The sequence below is a fragment of the Hyla sarda genome, chromosome 4 (assembly GCF_029499605.1).
Source record: "Hyla sarda isolate aHylSar1 chromosome 4, aHylSar1.hap1, whole genome shotgun sequence".
NCBI lineage: Eukaryota > Metazoa > Chordata > Amphibia > Anura > Hylidae > Hyla > Hyla sarda.
In genome coordinates this window covers 81,985,252-82,003,919 of record NC_079192.1, presented here as the reverse complement: position 1 = coordinate 82,003,919, position 18,668 = coordinate 81,985,252, and the positions used below count along the sequence as shown (strand labels likewise).

Sequence of the window (18,668 nt, the reverse complement as noted above, 5' to 3'; positions counted from 1 at the left end):
ACATCACTAATAAAGAGGAAAGTGTGAGTGAACTTACCTAAATATGACAGAATAAAGGTGTACCCTTAAACACAAACTATGTGTTTTAATCTGTTCATAAGTGTGTGCAAACTGTATGTATAACTCCGATACCTAAGAGTTATAATTGAGTGTTGTAGACTAGAAAAAATATATGCACTGTGTAAATGTGAAATAACCAAATGCACCTGTGTGCAATATGACATATCCAGTGCCATACCCTCTCCTCCAAAAAGGGAGGACAAGGCATGGCAATGAAAAATATCATACCACGTGTGATGAGCCAAACAAAGCAGAAAAAAGTTTTAAATAGTGCACAAGTACACCCACCACCAGCAAATATAAAAAAAAAGACAAAGTCTCAACCCATATAAGAGAATACCCGAAGACAAAATGAGCTAAAAATGTGTAGTTTATCTATCAAGAGTGATGCAATAGTGATCTCCTGGAAAGAGTAGCAATCATTCAAAGAACCAAACATACATGGGTCCATAATAATACTATTTGAAAAAGTCCATATCTGCTGGTCTGAAGAAAAATATAAAAGGTAATGAGGAAGATGTCACATCAACAATTTATTCAATTTCCCTCTCCGCTGATTTTGCGATGGATATCCCTTAAAAAATATATAAGATTAGAATAAATACACAAAAATAAGCAATGTTAAAAGCAAGATAAAACACCGTAAAAACACATTCCGCATGGTACACCCCGGGTCTCTCCAAAGCCCTATTCCCCCAATAGCATCCAAAAAATAAAATATAACAAATCACGTGGTGAAAGAGAAAGAAAAAAGAGAGGGATGGGGAAGGACAGGGGAAGGTGAGGAAGAAAAAAAGGGGGGGCGGGGAAGAGGAAGAAGGGAAAGGGAAGGGAAACTAGAGGAAAAAAGGGGGAGGAAAAAAGAAGGGGAGGGGGAGAAAAAGGGGGGGGGAGGAGGAAAAGGGGGCCTAAAACTTAAGGGGGGAGAAAGAGGGAGAGGGGAAGAAAAAACTCTCAGCTCTACCCCAAAATAGCCCAAACCCAAAGTGTACACTCACAGGAAAGGGGCAAAACTTAGAACTTTGTTCAAGCCTTTCTGACGGATGCAGTCGATTCTCATAATCCATTGAACTTCCAATTGGGCCAATTTTTTCCTCCAATTTCCAGACACTCACACCTTCATGATAGCTGTGCATAAGGATATCCCTCAGGTTTTTAGCCCTTTTATAGGTTATGGATGAAGTCTCTGGGATCCATTTTTTCAAAGTTGGATCTGCCTGTAAAATTGGCCAATGTTTAGTTAGGATTCCCCTCATCTCCTGCCATCTGCTGTTGAATGGGGTGATAAAACTCACCTGTTGGGAGTCTTCCTGTTTGGGATCCTTGGGTTTCAGTACATCCTCCCGTCGTGTATTCATTGCTCTGTCATGACCTTGCTTGATCATACGCTTACTGTAGACCCTTTCTTCAAAACGCCTACTCAGGTCCGTGGCCTGTCTGGAGAAAGAGACTTCATCAGAACAGATCCTTCTTGTCTGCAAGAACTGGCCCACTGGTATGCCCCTTTTGCTGGGCATGGGGTGAAAAGATTTTGCAGGCAACACAGAGTTAACTGCGGTAGATTTTCGAAAAAGGTCTGTCTAAACGTACCCATTTTTGTCTTTATAGATCTTAAGGTCCAGAAAGTCCACCTCCTGTTGACTATATTTAACCGACAATCTAATGTTCTTGATGTTGTTGTTCAGTGCTTCCATGAATTCCAGAAGGTCTTTCTCTGACCCCAGCCAAATAAAAAGGACATAATCAATAAAGCAATTGCACATATGCGCTTTTTCCACGTGTCTCACTGGTTGTGTTAAAAACAGGTCTCTCTCCCATAGCCCCAGGAAGAGGTTGGCATATGAGGGAGCACAAGCCGCCCCCATTGCCGTCCCCTGGAGCTGTAGGTAGAGAGAAGCTTTAAAAATAAAACAATTACGGCGGAGTACAAACTCCAAACAATCCATAAAAAATTCAACCAGATCACTATAATTGTAATTCGTGGATAAAAACCATCTTGCCGCCTCCAAACCATCCTCATGCACTATAGACGTGTACAGGGCTTCCACGTCCAAGTGACAAGCCACATGTCCTCCTCCAAATAGATATTTTCCAATTTTTTCAGGACATCCCCACTGTTTCTAATGTATGACGGTAAATTGTATACAAGTGGTTTCAAGTACATATCCAAATACTTACTCAGGGATTCACATAGACTCTCATTCCCCGAAACAATTGGTTGGCCAGGAGGATTTTTAGTGTCCTTGTGGACTTTTGGGAGTAGATATAAACACATCATCTTTGGGTATGTTACAGTCAAATATTCATATGTTCCTTTGGTAATGATATTCTTATCAAGAGCACCCCTCAGTAACTCCTTCAGTTCACCCTAAAATGAATGAAGGGGATTAAAACACAGTTTTTGATAGCATTCTCTATTGCATAACATCCTAAATGCTTCTTTTTCGTACATTTGTACTGGCCACACGACAATGTTGCCCCCCTTATCAGCAGGCTTGAATAGTACAGATGTAATCTCTTTCAACTCTTTAATGGCTTCTCTCTGATCCCTCGTAAGGTTATCATCTCGAAAATGTTTATTAATCTTTAAAAAATCTGTCATCACCATCTTAACAAAGATATCCACATTAGGGCATATATTTAGGGGGGGAAACTTATTTGATTTGGGTTTCAGTTGCATCGTCTTACCTCCATTGGTATCCACTGAATCCCCTCTCTCCAACTCCTCCAGAATTCTTACAGTCTCCAGATCTTGTGTGGTCCAGCCATCCCTATTCATTTCATTTCAATCAAACAATTTCTTTAAAACCAATTTTCTCGCAAATAAATTTAAATCCTTGATCACTGTGAAGTTATCAAAAGTAGAGGTGGGTGAGAATGTTAAAGAGGTATTTCAGGAAAAAACTTTTTTTTTTAGATCAACTGGCTCCAGAAAGTTAAACAGATTTATAAATTACTTCTATTAAAAAATCTTAATCCTTCCAATAATTATCAGCTGCTATAATTGAGTTGTTCTTTTCTGTCTAAGTGCTCTCTGATGACGTGTGTCTCGGGAGCTGTCCAGCGTAGAAGCAAATTGCCATAGCAAACCTATTCTGCTCTGTGCAGTTCCTATGGGGATTTGCCTCTACTCTGGACAGCTCCCGAGACACATGTCATCAGAGAGCACTTAGACAGAAAATAACAATTCAACTTCAGCAGCTCATAAGTACTGAGAGGATTAAGATGTTTTAATAGAAGTAATTTACAAAGCTGTTTAACTTTCTGGAGCCAGTTGATATATAAAAAAAAAGTTTTTTTTTTCCTGGATAACCCCTTTAACCCCAAACTCAAAACCTCTATCTGACTTTGTGTTAGTTATATATCTGACAAATTGATAATTGGTTTGTACTCACCGGTCGTCCATGTCTCCTCCTGTTGTCGTTTCTGGGTAATTCATTTCTCCTAGCATATCCTCTCCTGAGATGGTACCCATCTTGCTTATTCTGGGAGGGTGTAGTGCTCCCCACTGATGATATTGATGACATAGATGATGTTCGGACCAAAGAGGATACCCCCCTATTTCCGCCTCCATGTGGACATTTATACACTCTATTGGACTGGAAGTCATTGACATCTCTTTGAAATTTCTTAGTTTTTTTCTTCTATATTTCCTTCTACCAAACAAGGAACTGTGCCTCCAATATTATTTTATATTTTTATATAAATACATGAGCATAAACCACTGCAAAACATTATAATATACTGCAATAGTTTGTGTTAATATGCAGGTATATAGGCTTTATTTATAAAACCCTGTGCACCATGGACATAGAACTAAATAATTGCAGGGTAAACCAACCAGACACATGCAGGATCCCAACGGCCATTTCGCCTACACTTCATCAGCTGGGGTCGTTGTGGTCCAGCAGTCCATGTCATTTGTCTAAAACCATATTTTCCTTTTTTATATATTGTTATCATGATTAAAATAAAATTATCTTTTTAAGATTGAGCACTTTGTTCTTCATGTCTTTCTATTGGTGGTAATATGCCGCCAATAGAAAGGTAATATTGCAGTATACTTTTAACCCCCAGGTGGTTAATTTTTAATACCATATAAATGGCAAACAGTGTTTACTTTTAATCTATATAATAATTATTTATTGGTTTGACAACCTCATTAAAATGAATCCATTCTGAAACATACTGCATGTGTCTGGTTGGATCACCCTGCAATAATTTTATTCTATATCTGTGGTGTACAGGTTTAATTGTATTCAATATTCATTTGTGATAGATGTGTATGTGTGCATATATAAATTTTATATAGTGTATATGTAAAATGCCCATTTGGACAAAGCTACCCCTCCACCATCTGCTCTATCCTATCTCGCCCCCACCATCGTGTAGAGGAAGTTGCTGGCCATGAGGATTTGCAGCCCCCTGAAGTTTAACAAAGGACTATACCTCATATGATATGCTAAGGCTAAGAACATCCCACTAGTGAGGGTGGGAACTTATGTTAATTACAAAGGTGATATAAGCTTGAAAGATTTAAAATAACAGAGACACACAGAACTTTGAAGCATTTGAAACTGACAATGGCTCAGTTTGATTTACTTTGGTATACTTCGCTATATAGATTCTGTATACGGATTTGGCCGGGAGTAAGACAGTTACAAGAGCACTGATAAAATCCATATCAGGTGGCTCCCAACCTAAGTGGGGCCTGGGTTTAGGCCTCATGTGCAAGTCACAATACCCAGAGCGGACGGATTGAACAAAGGCAACTCCAGGTATACGGTAGGACATTCTTGTACCTAGCCAAAGTACCCCTGTCTTCCCCTTAGTTTTATCTTGCTGCTCTAGCCGACTTGTGACCTACCTGAGACAGGTAATAATCTCGCCCAGAGCCAATTACCCTTGTACCTGTCATAAAGTAGCTATCTACTGCCCGAGTGTGTATGAAATGTGAGTGAGTGAGTAAGCAGGATCCTGGTGGGAGGGACTGGGTCATAATCGGGGAATTAATTGCAAAGTAAATTGTCGTAAGTAGCCTGTTGCGTGTCTGGGATGAGTAGGTATGGCATGGCTAGGACAAGGTGTATACAGAGTCTGTCATAAGTAGGCTAAAAATATAAAAGAGAGCGCTCCATAGCGTAATACCGATTGGGTAGGTATTGGTAGAAGGATTCTTTTTAAAACCTCTTACCCCAGGTGGTTGTGTGAGCTCACACACAACAATGGACAGTGTGTAAGGATTGTTAGAGCCTGGTCTGCAGGCTCCAAACCAAGTAGATAGCCACAAATGGACTTCAAAGGTGCGGTGGGTCTTTTGCGGCGCTGACTCGGAACAGGCACATCAGGTGAGTGTAAAAGGTTTATTAAAATGATCTTTAACGCGTTTCACCGAACATGGGCGGCTTCATCAGGCATGGTAATCACATGAAGGGGGGGACTTATATACAGAGAAAAAGTTAACTCTTTAACAACTTTTGTATCAGGAATAAAAGATTATAAAGTTACAGAAAATACAAGTTACACATCATAACAACTTTCAGCATAGCATGCAAACTCAATGTGGGAGGTAAGCAAATATGTGCATAATATTTGTTTTATTTTGTATTGTGTCTTTTGGTGTGTGAACATGCTCTAATTTCCAGGGGTGTATCTATTTTTATACCGGACTCATTAAAAGGAACGGCTATATATTGTCATAATAGATGTCAGTATTAGTGTTGAGTGGCATAGGCGATATTCGAATTTATGATATTTCGCGAATATATGGATGAATATTCGTCATATATTCGCTAAATTTGCATATTTGCAAATTAAAATTTGCATATGCGAAAATTCGCATATGTGAAAATTTATGAACTTTATAGCAAGTATACCAGTGTTACTTGATAGAAGCAGCAGAAGGGAGGGATCAATATTCTCGAATGCGAATATTCGCATATGCGAATATTCGTCCGGCGGTCTCACACAGTAGTATTAGAACCTTCTTTAGACCACACAAGCTGGAAGCAGAGAGAAATGATCACTGTGATGTGTACTGTGAAAAAAATAAAGCGAATATTCGTAATTTCTAATATATAGTGCTATATTCGCGAATATTCGTGAATTTGCGAATATGCAATATTCACAAACAAAATTCGAATTGTGAATATTCGCAAGCAACACTAGTCAGTATCAAATGTATTTTTTGGTGTGTGAACATGCTCTAAATTTAAGGTGTATATCTATTCTGTCTTTTGGTGTGTGAACATGCTCTGATATCCAAGGGTGTGTCTATTTTTTATACCAGATTCATTAAAGAGAGCGTGTATATCATAATAGATGTCAGGAACAAATGTGTTTTTTGATGTGTGAACACACTCTAATTTCCAGGGGTGTATCTATTCTACATTTTAATAAACCTTTTACACTCACCTGATGTGCCTGTTCCGAGTCAGCGCCGCAAAAGACCTACCGCACCTTTGAAGACCATTTGTTGCTGTCATAAGTAGGCGGCAGGTCTAGAACTGTGTGGCGCAGGACGCCAGATGCTGTTATAAATAAACGCTGGATGCGAGCCTAGGAGACGGTGCATACACGGGACTTTTCTGCAATTATCCTGGGACCTGTCCCATTGCAACTGATTGAATGTGTGGTATATGTGTCATGTTTCATCTTAACCCCTTAAGGACGCAGGACGTAAATGTACGTCCTGGTGAGGTGGTACTTAACGCACCAGGACGTACATTTACGTCCTAAGCATAACCGCGGGCATCGGAGCGATGCCCGTGTCATGCGCGGCTGATCCCGGCTGCTAATCGCAGCCAGGGACCCGCCGGCAATCGCCGCCATTAACCCCTCAGGTGCCGGGATCAATACAGATCCCGGCATCTGCGGCGGTTTGCGATTTAAATGAACGATCGGATCGCCCGCAGCGCTGCTGCGGGGATCCGATCATTCATAACGCCGCACGGAGGTCCCCTCACCTTCCTCCGTGCGGCTCCCGGCGTCTCCTGCTCTGGTCTGTGATCGAGCAGACCAGAGCAGGAGATGACCGATAATACTGATCTGTTCTACTATTAAGGGAGGGTGAGCTGAGAATTCCATTACCTTTTCTGTTCTACTATTAACTATTAAAATAAAATGTTAATGATCCCGTACGGTGAACGGCGTGAACGAAAAAAAATTTAAAAAGTCCAAAATTCCTACTTTTTTAATACATTTTATTAAAAAAAAAATTATAAAAAATGTATTAAAAGTTTTTTATATGCAAGTGTGCTTTCAAAAAAAAGTACAGATCATGGCGCAAAAAATGAGCCCCCATACCGCCACTTATACGGAAAAATAAAAAAGTTAGAGGTCATCAAAATAAAGGGATTATAAACGTACTAATTTGGTTAAAAAGTTTGTGATTTTTTTTAAGCGCAACAATAATATAAAAGTATATAATAATGGGTATCATTTTAATTGTATTGACCCTCAGAATAAAGAACACACATCACTTTTATCATAAATTGTACGGCGTGAAAACAAAACCTTCCAAAATTAGCAAAATTGCGTTTTTCGTTTTAATTTCCCCACAAAAATAGTGTTTTTTGGTTGCGCCATACATTTTATGATATAATGAGTTATGTCATTACAAAGGACAACTGGTCGCGCAAAAAACAAGCCCTCCTACTAGTCTGTGGATGAAAATATAAAAGAGTTATGATTTTTAGAAGGCGAGGAGGAAAAAATGAAAACGTAAAAATTAAATTGTCTGAGTCCTTAAGGCCAAAATGGGCTGAGTCCTTAAGGGGTTAATGTGTCCAAAAACTACAAAGGGGAGAAAATTCCTAAATTTATTGCAGGATAATTTTATGGGCCAGTTTGTGGAGGACCCAACAAGAAGTGATGCCTTGTTGGATCTGATCATTTCCAACAACGCAGAGCTGGTTGGTAATGTAACTGTACGGGAAAACCTTGGTAATAGCGACCACAATATAGTTACTTTTGACTTAAAATGTAGAAAACAAAGACAGACGGGGAAGGCAAAAACATATAACTTTTAAAAGGCAAATTTCCATGGGCTGAGAGCTGCACTACAGGACATAGACTGGGGGGAGGTGTTCTCAAATACTGATACAGAAGGTAAATAGGACATCTTTAAATCAACTCTAAATAACTATACAGCTAAATATATACCAAAGGGGAACAAATATAAACGACTAAAACAAAATCCTACATGGCTGACAAATTATGTTAAAAGAGCAATAAACAACAAAAAAATAGCCTTCAAAAAATTCAAATCTGATGGGTCAGCTATAACATTTAAACAGTACAAAGAGCTTAATAAAATCTGTAAAAATGTAATAAAAACAGCAAAAATTTAAAATAAGAGACTAGTGGCCGAAGAAAGCAAAACTCATCCTAAATATTTTTTTAGATATATAAATACAAAAAAACCAAGGACAGAACATGTAGGACCCCTTAATAATGATAATGGGGAGGTTGTCACAGGCGATATAGAGAAAGCGGAGCTACTGAATGGGTTCTTTAGTTCTGTATACACTATGGAAAAAGGAGCTGACATTGGCCAGGTCAGTGCTGGTAACACATCATGTAATGTACTGAACTGGCTTAACCACTTAAGGACCTAGGGCGTATGGATACGCCTTGACGTCCTGGTACTTAAGGACCCAGGGCGTATCCATACGCCCGTGGGAATTTCGGTCCCCGCCGCGCGCCGGGCGGGGACCGGGCCGGGGTGACTGCTGATATCAATCAGCAGGCACCCCGTGCAAATGCCCAGGGGGGTCATTAGACCCCCCCCCCCCCGTCGGCAATCGGCGCAAATCGCAAGTGAATTCACACTTGCGATTTGCGCCGATTCCGGATCATACGGGTCTATTGTGACCCGGTGACCCGGAATAGAAGGGGGATCGCGGTTGTCTAAGACACCCACGATCCCCCTGTAGGCATAGGAGTGAGGTGGCAGAGTTGCCACCCCTCATATCCCTGCTATTGGTCTGCTATTGATCGTCAGAGGCGACGACCAATAGCAGACCGGGGGCGGGGGGGTTAACTTTCGTTTTCCCCGTCCTGCCCTCCCACAATAGGCGGGGCAGATCGGGGAACCGAAGGGGACCGGGCGCCGACCTCCACTTACCGATCAGGAGGCTGCGGCGACGTTGATCGGCGGGCGGCGTCACGTGCGTATGAAGAGGACGGCTGCCGGGATCCTACGGAAGCCGGTAAGTAGATCTGGAGGGCTACAGTCTAAGACCGTAGCCCTTCAGATGTTGCAAAACTACAACTCCCAGCATGCCCAGACAGCTGTTTGGGCATGCTGGAATATGTAGTTTTGCAACAGCTGGAGGGCTGCAGTTTGAGACCACTATACAGTGGTCTCTAAACTATATCCCTCCAGATGTTGCAAAACTACAACTCCTAGCATGCCCACATAGCTGTTTGTTGTCTGGACATGCTGGGAGTTGTAGTTTTGCAACATCTGGAGGTCCACAGTTTGGAGATCACTGTGCAGTGGTCTAAAAACTGTAGCTCTCCAGATGTTGCAAAACTGCAATTCCCAGCATGCCCAGAAAGCAAACAGCTGTCTCGGCATGCTGGGAGTTGTAGTTGGGTACCTCCAGCTGTTGCATAACTACATCTCCCAGCATGCCCTTCGGTGATTAGTACATGCTGGGAGTTGTAGTTTTGCAACAGCTGGAGGCACACTGGTTGGAAAATATTGAGTTAGGTAACAGAACCTAACTGAAGGTTTTCCAACCAGTGTGCCTCCAGCTGTTGCAAAACTACAACTCTCAGCATGCACGGTCTGTCAGTACATGCTGGGAGTTGTAGTTTTGAAACAGATGGAGGTTTGCCCCCCCATGTGAACGTACAGGGAGCATTCACACTGGCGGGTTTACAGTAAATTTCCTGCTTCAAGTTTGGGCTGCGGCAAATTCTTTGCCGCAGTGCAAACTCCCAGCGGGAAATTCACCGTAACCCGCCAGTGTGAATGTACCCTAAAAACACTACACTACACTAACACCTAATAAAGGGTAAAACACTACATATACACCCCTTACACTGCCCCCCCCCCCAATAAACAATTTAAAACGTCTTGTACAGCAGGGTTTCCAAAACGGAGCCTCCAGCTGTTGCAAAACAACAACTCCCAGCATTTCTGGACAGCCACTGACTGTCCAGGCATGCTGGGAGTTTAGCAACAGCTGGAGGCACCCTGTTTGGGAATCACTGGCGTAGAATACCCCTATGTCCACCCCTATGCAATCCCTAATTTAGTCCTCAAATGCGCATGGTGCTCTCTTACTTCGGAGCCCTGTCGTATTTCAAGGAAACAGTTTAGGGCCACATATGGGGTATCTCCGTACTCGGGAGAAATTACACTACAAATTTTGGGGGGCTTTTTTTCCTTTTACCGCTTGTGAAAAGGAAAAGTTGGGGGCTACACCAGCCTGTTAGTGTAAATTTTTTTTATTTTTTTACACTAACATGCTGGTGTTGCCCCATAATTTTTATTTCCACAAGAGGTAAAAGGAAAAAAAGACCCCCAAAATTTGTAACGCAATTTCTCCTGAGTACAGAAATACCCCAGATGTGGGCATAAAATGCTCTGCGGGCACACAACAAGGCTCAGGAGTGAGAGTGCACCATGTACATTTGAGGCCTGAATTGGTGATTTGCACAGGGGTGGCTGATTTTACAGCGGTTCTGACAAACGCAAAAAAAAAATTAATACCCACATGTGACCCCATTTTGGAAACTACACCCCTCACCGAACGTGACAAGGGGTATAGTGAGCCTGAACACCCCACAGGTGTTTGACGAATTTTCATTAAAGTTGGATAGGAAAATGAAAAATTTTTAATTTTTTCACTAAAATGCTGGTGTTACCCTAAATTTTTCATTTTCACATCAGGAAATAGGAAAAAAGCCCCCCCAAATTTGTAAACCCATCTCTTCTGAGTAAGAACATACCCCATATGTGAATTTTAAGTGCTCTGCGGGCGAACTACAATGCTCAGAAGAGAAGGAGCGCCATTGGGATTTTGTAGAGAAAATTTGTCAGGAATTGAAGGCCACATGTGTTTACAAAGCCCCCATAGTGCCAGAACAATGGACCCCCGACACATGTGACCCCATTTTGGAAACTACACCCCTCACGTAATGTAATAAGGGGTACATTGAGAATTTACGCCCCACAGATGTCTGACAGATTTTTGGAACAGTGGTCCGTAAAAATGAAAAATAAACTTTTTCATTTGCACAGCCCACTGTTCCAAAGTTCTGTGGGGTGTAAATACTCACTGCACCCCTTATTAAATTCTGTGAGGGGTGTAGTTTCCAAAATGGGGTCACATGTGGGGGGTTCCACTGTTCTGGCACCACGGGGGGCTTTGTAAACGCACATGGCCCCTGAATACCATTCCAAACATTCTCTTTCCAAAAGCTCAATGGCGCTCCTCCTCTTCTGAGCATTGTAGTTCGCCAGCAGAGCATTTTACGTCCTAACATGGGATATTTCCATACTCAGAAGAAATGGGGTTACACATTTTGGGGGTCATTTTCTCCTATTACCCCTTGTAAAAATGTAAAATTTTGGGGGAAAACTGCATTTTAGTAAAAAAAAATTTTTTTCTCATTTACACATCCAACTTTAACGAAAAGTCGTCAAACACCTGTGGGGTGTTAAGGCTCAGCGGACCCCTTGTTACGTTCCTTGAGGGGTGTAGTTTCCAAAATAGTATGCCATGTGGGTATTTTTTGCTGTTCTGGCACCACAGGGGCTTCCTAAATGCGACATGCCCCCAAAAAACCATTTCAGCAAAAGTTGCTTTCAAAAAGCCAAATGTGACTCCTTCTCTTCTGAGCATTGTAGTTCGCCCGCAAAGGATTTTACATCCTAACATGGGGTATTTCCATACTCAGAAGAGATGGGGTTACAAATTTGGGGGGGCATTTTCTCCCATTACCCTTTGTAAAAATTGTAAATTTGGGGGAAAAACTGCACTTTAGTGAAAAATTTTTTTTTCCATTTACACATCCGACTAACGAAAAGTCGTCAAACACCTGTGGGGTGTTAAGGCTCACTGGACCCCTTGTTACGTGCCTTGAGGGGTCTAGTTTCCAAAATGGTATGCCATATTGGGGTTTTCTGCTGTTCTGGCACCATAGGGGCTTCCTAAATGTGACATGCCCCCCAAAAACCATTTCAGCAAAATTCCCTCTCCAAAATCCTATTGTCGCTCCTTCCCTTCTGAGCCCTCTAGTGCACCCGCCGAAACACTTGACATACACATATGAGCTATTTCCTTACTCGAGAGAAATTGGGTTACAAATTTTGGGGGGATTTTTCATCTAATACCCCTTGTAAAAATTCAAAAACTGGGTCTACAAGAACATGCGAGTGTAAAAAATAAAGATTTTGAATTTTCTCCTTCACTTTGCTGCTATTCCTGTGAAACACCTAAAGGGTTAACACACTTACTGAATGTCATTTTGAATACTTTGAGGGGTGCAGTTTTTATAATGGGGTCATTTGTGGGGTATTTCTAATATGAAGGCCCTTCAAATCCACTTCAAAACTGAACTGGTCCCTGAAAAATTCTGATTTTGAAAATTTTGTGAAAAATTGGAAAATTGCTGCTGAACTTTGAAGCCCTCTGATGTCTTCCAAAAGTAAAAACACGTCAATTTTATGATGCAAACATAAAGTAGACATATTGTATATGTGAATCAATGTATAATTTATTTGGAATAATCATTTTCCTTACAAGCAGAGAGCTTCAAAGTTAAAAAAATGCTAAATTTTCCATTTTTTCATCAAATTTTGGAATTTTTCACCAAGAAATGATGCAAGTATCGACAAAATTTTACCACTAACATAAAGTAGAATATGTCACGAAAAAACAATCTCGGAATCAGAATGAAAGGTAAAAGCATCCCAGAGTAATTAATGTTTAAAGTGACAGTGGTCAGATGTTCAAAAAATGGCCGGGTCCTTAAGGTATATTTGGGCTGGGTCCTTAAGGGGTTAATGTAGAGATGGTACAAGGTAAGTTAAGTAAAGTAAATGTAAGCAAATCTCCAGGGCCGGATGGACTACACCCAAGAGTTCTTAGTGAGGTAAGTTCAGTAATATCTGTACCCTTGTTCATGATATTTAGAGATTCTCTGGTGTTTGGTATTGTGCCAAGGGACTGGCGCAAGGCTAATGTGGTACCAATCTTCAAGAAGGGCTCTAGGTCTTCGCCAGGCAATTATAGACTGGTAAGTTTAACGTGCATTGTGGGTAAATTGTTTGAAGGACTTAAAAGGGATTACATACAGGAATACATAGGGGATAATAGTATTATAAGTGATAGCCAGCATGGGTTTACTAAGGATAGAAGTTGTCAAACCAATCTAATTTGCTTTTATGAAGAGGTGAGTAGAAGCCTTGACAGAGAAATGGCTGTGGATATAGTGTTTCTGGATTTTGCCAAAGCGTTTGATACTGTCCCTCATAGACGTCTGACAGGTAAGTTAAGGTCATTGGGCTTGGAAACTTTAGTTTGTAACTGGATTGAACACTGGCTCATGGATCGTACCCAGAGAGTGGTGGTCAATGATTCGTACTCTGATTGGTCCCCAGTAATTAGTGGTGTACCCCAAGGTTCAGTACTGGGCCCGCTGCTGTTTAATTTATTTATCAATGATATAGAGGATGGTATTAACAGCTCTTTGCAGATGACACCAAGCTTTGTAGCATGGTACAATCTATAGAGGATGTGTATAGGTTACAAGATGACTTGGATAGACTAAGTGTCTGGGCATCCACTTGGCAAATGAGGTTCAATGTGGATAAATGTAAACTTATGCATCTGGGTACTAAGAACATGCATGCATCGTATGTCTTAGGGGGGATTAAACTGGCAGAGTCACTGGTAGAGAAGGATCTGGGTGTACTTGTAGATCACAGACTACAGAATAGCATGCAATGCCAGGCTGCTGCTTCCAAAGCCGGCAGGATATTGTCATGTATAAAAAGAGGCATGGACTCAAGGGACAGGGACATAATACTCCCCCTTTATAAAGCATTGGTACGGCCTCACCTGGAATATGCTGTTCAGTTTTGGTCGCCTGTTCATAAAAGGGACACTGCGCAGTTGGAAAGGGTGCAGAGACGCGAGACTAAACTAATATGGGGCATGGAACATCTTAGCTATGAGGAGCGATTAAAGGAGTTACAATTGTTTAGTCTTGAGAAGAGACGTTTAAGGGGGGATATGATAAATGTATATAAGTATATAAATGGCCCATACAAAAAATATGGAGAAAAGCTGTTCCAGGTTAAACCCCCCCAAAGGACGAGGGGGCACTCCCTCCGTCTGGAGAAGAAAAGGTTTAGTCTAAAGGGGCGACACGCCTTCTTTACCGTGAGGACTGTGAATTTCTGGAACGGTCTACTTCAGGAACTGGTCACAGCAGGAACAATTAACAGCTTTAAAACAGGGTTAGATACATTCCTGGAACAAAATAACATTAATGCTTATGCAGAATTATAAAACTACATCCCTTTCCCTTATCCCCTTACACCCTTCACTTCAATTCCCTGGTTGGACTTGATGGACGTATGTCTTTTTTCAACCATACTAACTATGTAACTATGGATTATTGTTAAATTAGCTAATTCAGATGAAGAGAGGGGGTAGATCTTCCCTTTTCTAATACTAGACCTAGTTGACAAGAACTGCATTTAAATGTATTAGTGTTTTAAAGATATCTCTTAAAGTACAGGGGTTAAGAGGGGTTTTCTTTGTGCAACAGCTGGAGGCCCATGAATAAGTCCCAAGGGGGGCTGTGGGCTCTAGCTGTGGTCAGGGACAAGCAGGGAGCCTATGTCTGCAGTCTTCACAGACCTCGCTGTGCTGAAAGGAAAGGGAGAGGGGAGCTATAGGTGGCCACCCTAGAGAGTGTGCAAAGATGGGAAACTTATAAAAGCTGGAGAATCTGAAAAAAAAGTGTGTATGTATCATGGAATGAATAGAAGGTATGATGGGAGATGTATAGAGTAAGAAAAAAAAAGTGACGTTTTGATGGAAAGCATGTGATGAGTTAGTCCAAAAGTTAAAGATATATAAGTGATGGGAGAATTAGAAGAGGAGCAGATGTTGTTAGCAGCTCAATAGGGGTAAGAAATGTTCTATAGAATGTCTAAGTCAGTTGCAAGTTTGAAATATACTGATGGTTGATGGATAAGCATATATAGCAGTGTTATATGCAGTCATATACAGCAGTGTGATTCTTGAGAACAATTGTGATTTAACTTAGTTATATTGTAGTCATCTGAATGGATATGGATAGGGAGAAGTTGTTAGCTGAAAGTATGATGAAAATATTTAGGTAATGAAATTAACACTGATGTACAGACATACATTTTTATAAACCATTGATAGTACAGTGAGAAATATTATATATTCAATGAAGAGAGCCTTTGGTTTAGGATGTGGGATATCATAAATGGAAAATGGAGAATGAGTGAGGGGGGGGGGGGGAGGGAGTGTGAAAATAGAACTGTCTGTATAATGCTATCATTATGGAGCTAAGAATCCCTTATGGAGTGACGCCTTAAAATCACAACCCCAGATAATATTAAGATTTTACCTTTATTCATCCCATGCTCTCTCTCTTTCTGGAGATAGCCATGAGGCTGCTAGCCTCTGCCACATGCTTACTCTGTATGGGGGGCAGCCATGTTACCACCCCCAGAAGTGAAGTTCCTCCCCCCCAATAGCCATTTTAGCTCACCCATTAGTTCCCACCTCCACTCCCCAGCAGCCATTTTAGCACATCTAGTATAGTGAAGTATGTTTGATGTAGATTAAATGGATTAGGAATACATGGAGTATGACCAGTGAATGGTTTCTGGTGAAGCTGTGTATGTACATGTTTATGTCATAATGAACCTATTTGATGTTATTTTATTAATTTCTTAATAAGTTTGTTTTTGCAGGAGTGCAAGATGGATGAAAAAATAAATAAGTAAAAAAAGTAAAAAACGAAATTTATAAGGAAATGCAATTAATGGTCTGATTATATCATAGGAGTAACCAGAGAAAAAGTTTGGCCAAGGAGAATAAAATAAAACGTAAAATAAATTAAAAAGTAATCACTATTTAATTAACAAATATTACCATAAGCATTTAAAATCAGCTAATGGTTTATTGATTATAAATAATGCGCATTGAAGGTGATTTTTCCCAATTTTTAAAGAGTTCTGTAAATTTTTATTCTTTTACATTTTGTTTTTGGTGAGAATGTGGGCCCTGTGTGTTGTACGTTGAGTATTTGTAATTGTTGGTATTGTTACATGTTATATGTGTATTGTATGTCTCCTTGTAAAGTAACACAGGGATCAAGGCAGATACCTAGACATTCGAAAGTGATTGAGGAATGACCAAACCGGAGGGAGGACAAAATGCAAGACTCAAAGTGGTGGTGACCAGGGACATAGAGGAGTGGGAGGAAAAAGGAGGGGCTTATAGGAAGATTGACAGAACAGCCTTGGTCTACTGAAACACAGTTGCATTAAATTGAAGAAACTACATATCTACTGTTTAAACTTGAATGTTTTATAGTATCTGCATACACAATGTGAGATACTTATACATTCTACATTGTATTTATTTGAATAACATCAATTTTGAGTGGATAACTTTATAATGATAATTTAGTGTAACACGAAGATGCTGATTGTCTTAAACTTATAAGGTTAAAAAAATAAAAAATAAATTCCAAGAGCCATGATAGGTTATCAGATAATCCATGGTGGATGCTGAGTTATAAATGTAAATTGGTTCCAAGTAATGTAAAGATGTAATACATAAGACATGATATATGGTGACCCCGCGCCAATAAACCACTCGATCTGAGCTGGTGGTTCAGAGAAGTAAAGTTGAAGGTATTCACTGAGATGTGTAAGATATCTGAAGGTATGACACAATGAGTACGGGTACACTTTAATTACCGCCCACAAATATGGGCCTATTGGAGTAAAAGTGTTCTTGAATCCAATCTGTAGTTTGTAATTCAAGTGTTCACAGTCCGAGAGCGGCCAGAGAAAGTGGCCATTGTAAAGATCAGAGCCACATGAAGGAAACAGCCCCAGAAGCCAAGGGAACTAAATGATAAAGGAGGCTGCCAAGGCTGCCAAGGCTGCAGTGCTCCTGCTTTTCACAGTTATGGTACAAAGTGTACATTGGGCAATGTGGAATTTTCTGGTTAGGTCTCTTGCAGGAACCAGCTATGCATGCTGAGAGAGATCAATGGAAGAAGAAAGAGGTGGTACAGGGCAAAGACGGCATCCGGAAAGTTGGTAAGAAAATGTATTTGCCAGCAGTCTTGTACCCCATGGTAACATATATGACCCCATACACTAAGCAAAGGGGAGCTATGTGTGTAGTAATGTCCGTACATTGGGTGGCGTCAGGATTCAACAATGCGGAAAGAAGGTTTGTACAGACGTCATCATTTATGTCTGTTATGACCTAGGTAAAAACAATAAAGGTACCTGACCAACACACTCCATAATCATGTTACCTGTTTCAGAGAATATGAGTAGACTTCATCTAACTGCCTGGGGTGGGCCAATATCAGTATGTCCTCGTCTGTTTGTACTGATCCCTAAGCATAGATACAGTAAAGAATACAATTAAGAACCTTTTGTAAAATTGTACCTAGTTCAGATTCTGTGATTGTCACCCATTTCTTCAAAACCTTTGCAGGAAATAAGTGAGGAAAGAGACGCTTTCATATGATGATCCCGTATAGATGTATCTCTGATAACTGTTAAATCTATGTCTGTACATAACCATGGTTGTTCCAAAGGGAAAGATAATCACAACGGATTGTTAGTATGTTACATTGTATGAGGAGAATCAGTGGGTGAACATGTACCAATAGTAGGATGAAGTAAGTATTTCAGTGAGTGATAATGTTATAAAGAAAAGGAATACTTGGTGTAAGATTATAGAAAGGATAGACCTAGCTAGCGGGATGAGTAAATGGTAACTATCGGGAAGTATGGGATACTTGGGGATATGAAGCTTAGAATCGGATTAGAAGGGAATTAAACTGGAGAATGCACATTAGTCAAGACACGTCTGCCCATACACACTTCCGTTACCGAACCTACAAAGGAACCCAAACCACATTCTAGAAGTAAATGTACAGCTCCTGCTGGGAGCCTTGACCCCCATGTGTATATTAATGCTATAGGAGTCCCAAGGGGGGTCCCAGATGAGTTTAAAGCTATAGGTCAAGTAAAAAGCCGGAGTTAAGTCAATAATATCCCAGATTTCCATGAACAAGATTAATTATATCTCTTATAACCAACAGAGATTAATACATTCCTTTGTAAATGCTCTTAAAGGTCAGGCCAAACAACTAAGAGCCACATCCGCTATAACAGTCCAAAATGGTACGCATTAGATATGATGTATGGTGTAAGAGGAAAAAGGGGGGGTATGTAAAATGTTTGGGGAGACCTGTTGCACATATATATATACATATATATATATATATATATCTCAGCCAATACAGGACCGTTAAAAAAACCATACTTAGAATTCTAATAATCT

The 18,668-nt window shown here is 40.5% G+C and overlaps 1 protein-coding gene across 1 annotated transcript in view; it reads right to left on the bottom strand.

Annotated features, from left to right (window-relative positions):
• Positions 1 to 435: 435 nt before the first annotated feature.
• The window catches only part of LOC130366846 (uncharacterized), a 50,505-nt gene continuing 32,272 nt past the window's right edge, over positions 436 to 18,668 (bottom strand). Inside the window, exons 2-7 of the mRNA XM_056569226.1 lie at positions 17,629 to 17,712; positions 2,239 to 2,428; positions 1,651 to 1,774; positions 1,356 to 1,497; positions 1,059 to 1,277; positions 436 to 634 (exon numbers count right to left, since the gene is read on the bottom strand). Of these exons, the coding sequence (XP_056425201.1) occupies positions 581 to 634; positions 1,059 to 1,277; positions 1,356 to 1,497; positions 1,651 to 1,774; positions 2,239 to 2,428; positions 17,629 to 17,712 (813 nt within the window). The 3' untranslated portion in view covers positions 436 to 580. The remainder of the gene's footprint in view (positions 635 to 1,058; positions 1,278 to 1,355; positions 1,498 to 1,650; positions 1,775 to 2,238; positions 2,429 to 17,628; positions 17,713 to 18,668) is intronic.